Raw genomic sequence first — 8,817 nt, forward strand, 5'->3', positions numbered from 1 at the left:
AGATGCGGAAGGCGATGGGGAGCGTGGACGATCTGATCGAGGAGGCCAAGGTGCGCACCGTGGCCTGGGCTCTCGGCATCTTCGCCATCTCCTACTTCCTCACACGTAAGCTACGCTCCGCCCCCCTTCCCCGTATGCTACCCTCGATTTTCGCAAAGTACGCGGCAATTCGGCGTATCGGGAGAGAATTTGGGTGGCTGCTGCTGTTGGATGCATGTGTCGGAATTGTGAGGGAATTCGGCGGATAATGCGTCTGAAATCTAGACAATTTTGCTACCCGGATAACTAGAGCTTGTGCGAACATTTGCTACGCGATGCATCTGACAGCTAGGAGTTTTGACCGCTATTACGTGGGGGCTTTTAAGCTGCTAGTTTCTGCTTGCCCTTGATTTGGTTACTGCTTTTAGCGTTAGAGTTGAGAACTTGAGATCATTAGCAAGGAAATTTGCCTGGATATATCAAAACTCTTAAAAAACAATCTTAAATTTGTGCGATACTGTATTTCTTCAAGTCGTTTGATGAATCTCTAAATGTGCTAGAATGGAAGTAGTGGTTGGTGTACGAATGATGCCTTCTTTGCTGATCTTCTAATTTTACAGTGTTTGTTTTGGATCAGTAGATGAGGCCAATCAAACCTATATACAACAATCTGTTCGTGACGAATGAGGCGAAATAGGCTTCTAGCATTTCCTATGAGTAGACTATGTGTGAATTATGTGCAACATATTTTCTCAGCCTATTTTATTGACAAGCAAGATATCTCTAGCATAAATTGTTTATGGTTTGTTCTCGCATTTTCATGCAACTATTGATTTCTACATCATTTGTAGCTCCCATCTTGCGCATATACGGGCTTGCTAACATTTATCATCTTCTTTCTTTGAAATAGATACAAGTAAATCAATGTGGACAAATGTCCCCATGTCGATTCTTATACTTGCATTTCTCCGTTACGTCTCCTTCAAAGTGGAGTTCCGTTGGAGAAGTCAGCCTGTATCTAAGCAGACATATTTGTCTCAAGCGTCAAAACGACAGTTGTCTGCTAACGATCATCGGATTTCAACTGTGCCACCAGTTTCAAGATGGAGAAGGAAAGTTGATTCGCCTGCTGTTGAGGCTGCTTTTGAAAGTTTCATTGATAATGTTCTCCGGGACTTTGTCATGGACTTGTGGTATTCTGATATTACTCCTGATAGAGAGGCCCCAGAACTGATACGTGGCTTAATACTCCATGCCCTTGGTGAAGTATCAGGCAGGGCGAAGGAGATGAACCTAGTTGACTTGCTAACAAGGTGAGTGAATAATGGATCTACTATCTGGGGTGTACTTATTTAGTAATAATTATCTCCGTTGAGAATGAAAGTGTTCTCATTTTTCTCTATTGCAGGGATATGTCTGATTTGATTGGAAAACATGTGGATATGTTCCGAAAAAACCAATCTGAAATTGGTGTTGATGTCATGGGAACATTGTCTTCCGAGGAAAGAGATGAGCGACTGAAACAACACCTAATAGTTTCACAGGAACTTCACCCTGCATTGTTATCTTCGGAGCACGAATACAAGGTGAGTGCTAATACTTTTAGCTTCATTCTAGTCCATTTATCCAACAAATAATATTTAAAGTGGGTTATAGGTTCTTCAAGAGCTAGTTGGGGGCATTATGGCCCTAGTGCTGAGACCACAAGATGCACAGAGTCCATTGGTCCGCTGCTTCTCCAGGGAACTTCTGACTTGCTTAGTCTTGCAGCCAGTGATGAACTTCGCAAGTCCTATGTAAGCTCTTAATTCTTCACTCTGTTTTCGTTTTTTTATTGAGCTCTACTACATGCTTCTGTTCATGAGGTCATGACATGTTCAGAAGAAAATCAATGCATTTTGTTTCTCAAGTTCTTCCTGGTTATTTTCACCACCGTCTTAATATTCAGTTATTCACAAAGTGCCGCATGCAGTCAGTACTTCAGTACGTCTAATAAGCTGTTGTTTCAAATTGTTAGGATTGATTGGTTAACTAGATGTAACCTTGTTTTTTTTCTCTAACCTGCACTAAACCAATTCCTAATTTATCTTCTTTCTTTTCCTAGTTATGTGAACGAGCTAATTATCTGCTTTCTAAACAACAAAGACACAAACATTGGAGGCAGCGTAAACAAGACTAGTACTGTAGTCGCAGTAACAAATGATCATTCATCTTATAAAGGAGGTTCGCAGGGTCGTCAAATGGAATCACAAAAGTTGTCTGCAGAATCAAGTGGCTCAGTACTAGCAAGTAGCTCCGGGATGACTTCCGTTGAGGGTGATAAGTCAAAAGTGTTAGTGGATGACCATGGGAAGACCGTCCAGCCTCGTCAGGCAGATTGGGCACTGGTATTAGATGCAGCTACTAAAAGGCGGTCTCAGGTTCTTGCTCCGGAGAATCTTGAGAACATGTGGGCTATTGGGAGAAACTACCAAAAGAATATGGTGAAAGTGGAACGTCCATCAAAAGGAAAAGGTGCAGGAGGGGTAGATAGCGTTCGAAATGCGGTAGTGGCCGGAAAAGAGTTATCCCCTAACTTCAACGAGAGAGTTACATCGGTTGATGACAAATACATGGTTAATTTGATGCAAGGTTCAAATAGGAATGCTCAGTCCACTTTTGTTACAGGCAGTCACCCACTTGTTTCGCAAAATACAGATGAAGTAAAGTCAGAGCACCCTGAAGCTGTCAAGAACACAAAAGCTCAGCTAAAGCGGTCTAATAGTAGTCCTGATATGGAGAAAAGACATTTGGCCAAAAGTAATCAAACCGCGCTATCCAGTGAAAGCTTAAATGCAAGGACCATTCGAGAGGACAAAGGTTCTGTTCCTTCCTCACATGGTGAGGTACTAATGTATGCTCCAAAGATAAGGTGTCGGGTAAGTTTTGCTGATCCCATCACAACCACTCTTTTCAATATCCTTTTTTCTTCAGAAATTGAGAATTATATGATTGGTTGGTACTACTGAATAAATGAATTTAAACCATATAATACTATTGTGTAATTAGCACTCACCAATGACTAAACTATTTCTGTATTGAAGGCTGCTATAATAGTTATAATAGTAAGCACAGTCTGTTCTGAGATAGTTTCAGACATTGATAACAATCACATGCTAATCGCTGTTTTTTGTTTTGAAAGCCCCTGGTAATTTTCTACTCCCTCTGTCTTACATTTTCAGACAGAGGGAGTAGCTGTTACTAATAGAATTGTTATGGGTGTGAGGTTCGTGTTTTACTTCATATGTTGTATTTTGCATCATTACCTAAGTAACCATTGTTATGCCAGTTGCTTTCTTTTTCTATTTAACATTTATAAAGACTAGCATCTGGTTTTCTGTGGTTCTGTTACTTCTTAGCATTAGCTGTCCAATGAGAATTGGCTACCGGATTTAAAAATTTAAATCGGGTGGGGGGTGTTTACTTGAAATACCACCAACTGACGGAATTTCTGAACAAAAATTGGATCTAATTTTTGTGAGATAAAAAGTTAACGAACCTAGGTGATGACACATAAACAACCGTAACCCGATGGTCGGCGTGCTTCAGCCCATTCCATGAGGTCAGGGGTTTGATACCCCACCTCCCGCTTACAGTTTTTTGCTGATGTAGTGAAAAAGTAAGGAAAGAAAAAACAAACGACAATGTGAGGACTTGAACACATGACCAGAAGAAAAGTGCAGCTCTCCCACACCATTACACCATGCCTTGGTTTGTGAACTGAGTTGAAGACAGTAGCAACTTGAATTCAAATTAATCCGGAATTTTCAATCTGGTAAGAGTGATTGCAGGGAGGGTGGGTAAATATGGATCATCCGGTCACCAGAACCTTGGCAACAACAACAACAACAAAGCCTTTAGTCCCAAACAAGTTGGGGTAGGCTAGAGGTGAAACCCATAAGATCTCGCAACCAACTCATGGCTCTGGCACATGGATAGCAAGCTTCCACGCACCCCTGTCCATAGCTAGCTCTTTGGTGATACTCCAATCCTTCAGGTCTCTCTTAACGGACTCCTCCCATGTCAAATTCGGTCTACAGCACCCTCTCTTGACATTCTCCGCACGCTTTAGCCGTCCCCTATGCACTGGAGATGAAACCCAAAAGGTCACCAGAACCTTGGAATGAACACATATACAGCTCACTGTTTGGTCTGGTAGTTTTGTACGATAACTACTTTGCATGTTGCTTTAAATAATATGTTGTGTTTTTACATGATTACGACATGCCTAGCTGTTGTATCCTATACCTTCCTGTTATTGTCTAGCTATTTATGTGAAGTCATATTCTTTTGATAGCCGTATTTTACTCAAGTTGTGTTTTTTTATTTTTCTTTGCAGGTAGTGGGTGCATATTTCGAGAAACTTGGTTCAAAATCTTTTGCAGTTTATTCTATTGCTGTGACTGGTGCAGATAACAAGGCCTGGTTTGTGAAAAGAAGGCATGCGTTTCTGAACAGCTTTGAAATAGCTCAGTATAACTACTAATAATATATGCTGCTGACTTTCAACTTCTGTTTGTAGATACCGGAATTTTGAGCGTCTTCATAGACAACTGAAGGAAATACCAAATTACTCACTGCACTTGCCTCCAAAGAGTTTCCTTTCGTCTAGTATTGATGATTACCTTGTGCACCAACGATGCATTCTACTGGACAGATATCTTCAAGTATGCTTTTGTCTCTAGCATTCATCCAACTTTTTACTTCAAATTTGGTTACAATAATCTGTTCTGTCCAATAGGATCTCTTGTCGATCGCTAATATTGCAGAGCAGCATGAAGTTTGGGATTTTCTTAGTGAGTCCTCAAAGGTGTGTATGAAGCCAACAAAAATTCTTTGTGCCTTCTCCTTAGCAGGAGAAAGATGAACACATAATTTTGTGTTACTTTCCTGCGATTCTATATGCTTCATTTCTTTTTTCCATTTTGTAGAATTACTCAGCTGGAAAGTCCACCTCTGTTATCAAAACCTTGGCTGGTATGTACCTCTTCTCATTCTATATTTTTTTCACAATTATGAACTCGTGTATTTGATATTTTCTCACTCAAGATATTTATCTATTTATTTTGCATCACTAGTTAACGTTGATGATGCCATGGATGACATCGTTCGACATGTTAAAGGAGTTTCAGATGGTCTAAAACGCGCAGTCGGCACATCGTCCCCTAGCGCACCGTATTCACACTTGACAGATAATAGGATGTCTCTATCTTGGAACCAGGAAGAGACAGATAATCAGAATCTGCAGAATAGAAATTTAGGAAGTTCACATAGTCTCTCTGATGGTGATAGTAACTGTGAAGATCGCCCCTCATCTGTAAATAGTGCATGCCACTCGGACAATGAATTGAGCAATGGAGGGTTCATTTCAAGTGATATTAAGCACAATGAAGCAACTGGTTGTGATGTACAAGTAAACCAACAAATAGAAAAACCTGCAAGGGCAAATTCGGATTCTACAAACATGTCATCTGTAAAACCATTTGAGGATCCATCAGGAATTCCTCCCGAGGTATGTATTTCCACTATGTAGCTATATTTAAGTCAAATTGCAGGGAAGTTCTGTTCTAAAAGCTTTTCCATTTTGCCCTAAAACTTCTCTTTTCATTTGGCAGTGGGTGCCAACAAATGTCAGTGTGCCTCTATTGAATCTTGTAGACAAAGTGTTCCAACTAAAGCGACGGGGTTGGATAAGGTTTGCTATTTCTTTTTCATAAACTTTTTCTAGTGTGCCTCTATATAATTTGCCTGCTAGTTTTCTACTACTGTTATGTAGCCATGAGTGAAGTAAATGCAGTACTGTAGACACCATGAGGATCGCGATAGGAGCTGCTTGGGCCGATTGCTAGATATCATTGATACTTGTCACTTCACATATTATGGCAGTATACTGGATGATGATAATTAACATCATTATGGAATCCGAGAGGGAAGTTTGTGCAGATATGCCATTGTTTATTCAGGGGTTCTTTGATATTTCTGCGCAAGTCAGATATATTTTCACCATCCATGATTGGGTTCACAATACTTCTACAATCCAATGTTTCTAGCTTTCAATTGCAGAACATTATGTTTGACTTGTTACTTATGTTATCTGCAGAAAACAAGTTTTCTGGATATCAAAACAAATCTTGCAGTTAGTCATGGAAGATGCGATTGATGATTGGATTTTAAGACAGATCAATTGGCTCCGACGAGATGAGGTCATTATACAAGGAATCCGTTGGATTCAAGATGTAAGGAGGCACTGTATATTTTTGTCTGAACTGAAGTGTTCTAATACCCTTTCCGCTGCCAGACTAAAATTTGCTGTATTATCTGCATGAAACCATGTTAAAAAGTTGTTCCAACTAGAAAAAAAGTTCCATATGATCCAAATTGTTACTTGGTACTCCCTCCTTTCCATAATTTTAGGCGTATTAGTTTCAGCACGAAAATTACCGCAGGTTTACTTGAGCGATCCAATCTCATACTAGGAAGGCGCTGTGAGCTGACCTCACAAGAGACCCAGCCAGCGATATGTTTTCCTTTCCAGAAAAATAGCATAGTTAGTTATGGCTGTAAGTGAATGGGAGAAGAAGGCACGTGCACCTTAGATTATGGGATTGCATGCAAAACTAATACGCCCAAGATTTTGGGTAGGGAGTACTTGGTACCAAATCACTTTTTTGCTAAACGATGGCATAACATAAATACCAAGGTAATTAGCAAATTATTCTTATATGCTAATTGCTAGGGTCCAATATAAAATGTTACTACTGTCATATTGGCCATATTGTGTCCCAATGTAGGTGCATGCCAGAACTAAGAGCGCTTTAGATAGTTGTACCTAATGGACAACTACTCTGGTCTTCCATTTGTGTAATTAACAAATTTACCATCCTACAGACCCTCTGGCCTAATGGTGTGTTCTTCACCAAGTTGGATGGATATCAAGGAAATGCAGGTAGCAGTCAATTTGACAAGCACCCATCGGGGAGTGCCGATGAGACTATTGGCAACAGAAAGAGCAACGCGAGCTCTTTTGAGCTTCAACTGGAGGCATCTAGAAATGCCAGTGAAGTTAAGAAACTTCTTTTAGGTGAGTCTATTGACATATTTTATCGCATTGCTTTTGTAATTTTTCTATTTCTGAATCTACGCTGCAAACATTGGGCGGTGTTTGCATGCAAATTCAGATATGTGATAGAAGCAACGAATACGCAAAATTCTGGTCAGTACATGTGGTCCAACTAACCTAATTCTCGATGTCCTGTCCAGGTGGGACTCCATCTACATTAGTCAGCATAATTGGGTACAAGCAGTACCAGCGCAGTGCAAGGGACATCTACTACTTCCTGCAGGTAAGTAAAAATCCAAAACCTAGCATCAAAACAGCGATATGGTGCGATGTCATTCTGATTTCCATGATTCCCATGCTGTGCTGCAGTCCACCGTGTGCGTGAAGCAGCTCACTTACGCGATGATAGAACAGGTGCTTGTAACACTTTTCCCTGAGCTTCATAAGCTCATAGAAGGCATCCATGAGAAGGGTCGCAAGGAACAAGCCTCGTTCATTTACCAACTTTGACTGAAATGGTGAGAGACCATCTTGATACACGTTTTAAATTCTAAGCCTGCGTCGGTGACGTAGCATGAGGCTCCCTGGGCCGCAGTTTTGCCCGAATGGATTTTGACAGCAGAGCTGGATCCAGGGGTTGGTTGGTGTTTCGCCCCCCACTTAAATATGTACAGCTGTATATCAGGAGGTATGTAAATTAGGCACCCTGATGCAATCTAGGAGGTGTTTGGATTAGAGAGTGGTAACGCAAATGGTAAGGGAATTAGATCACGCTGGAAACGGGGATGTAATGGACAAATCTCTGTTTTGTTTGGTTCATTTCCTGTAAAGGAATCAATGGCGTCTTCTTCGGCAGACAAGGGTCGTCACAGCCGGTGGCAGAAAAGGAAAGAGAGCGGACAAGGGACGGGAGATGAAGGTCGCCTCTCCTTCGTCGGCGCCGCCGCCGGCCGCCGGTTGCTGCTGCCGCACAACGCCCCCACCCAGGCTCCGCCGCCGCTGCGACTGACTTATTATTAATTTTTTTTTTGAGAAGGCACCGCTGCCGCTGACTATACGGAGAAGACCGAGGCCATCGCGGGCCTGGTAACGTAACTTGTTTACCGATGGGGTTGGGCGGAATCGATTTTGACTTGGGCTGTAAATCGTTTACGCGGTAAGCGTTACCGGGCCGAGCTAACCAAACACAAATAACGGTATCAGTTAACGTCGTAATCAGATGACGGGTAATTTTGATCGAACCAAACACATCCCTAGAGCGAGGAGTTTGAGTTCAGAGTTGTACTACTAGGAATAGTATTGTACCACATCATTCTTTATTCTATTTTTCTTTCTGCCTAGGCCGTAAGTTATTCGCTTAGACCGAGGCTTGTAAGTTGTGCAGAGACTCAATTGTATAGCTGTACCATTTTGCCGCATGTTGTGTATCAGACCATTCTCTGGAGATGAGCATCCAGATCCAATGGAGCATCGTGAACTTTGCCTTGGTGTATCTCTGTGACTGAAAAGTGTTTGGCCCGTTTGGAACACATGAATTTTACTGGTGTGTAGCTCTTTTGCTGCCGCATGAGATGGAGAAGGTCTGTTGCTGTGTTCCGGACGGGTCTGGTATGTATGTGCAGTTGAGTGATGACTTGGGTTGGAAAATTGGCGTGAAAACTGTACTAGTACCTATCGTCACTGATAGAAGCCTTACGCTTTGGACAGATCGAAGCTTTCATCCGACGGACATGGACATG

At 41.6% G+C, this 8,817-nt stretch overlaps 1 protein-coding gene across 1 annotated transcript; it reads left to right on the forward strand.

The window, feature by feature from the left end:
* LOC123091465 (uncharacterized) lies at positions 1–8,558 on the forward strand (the record flags this gene model as incomplete). Its single annotated transcript, XM_044512992.1, is given in 15 exon segments — positions 1–105; positions 890–1,292; positions 1,388–1,565; positions 1,636–1,775; positions 2,084–2,897; positions 4,358–4,458; positions 4,541–4,685; positions 4,760–4,828; positions 4,950–4,995; positions 5,097–5,530; positions 5,634–5,713; positions 6,119–6,254; positions 6,907–7,099; positions 7,279–7,361; positions 7,448–8,558. Coding segments are annotated over 15 exon segments (3,066 nt in total). The 3' UTR covers positions 7,589–8,558.
* Between the last annotated feature and the right edge of the window lie 259 nt (positions 8,559–8,817).

Source organism: Triticum aestivum, chromosome 4B, assembly GCF_018294505.1.
Source record: "Triticum aestivum cultivar Chinese Spring chromosome 4B, IWGSC CS RefSeq v2.1, whole genome shotgun sequence".
Lineage (NCBI taxonomy): Eukaryota > Viridiplantae > Streptophyta > Magnoliopsida > Poales > Poaceae > Triticum > Triticum aestivum.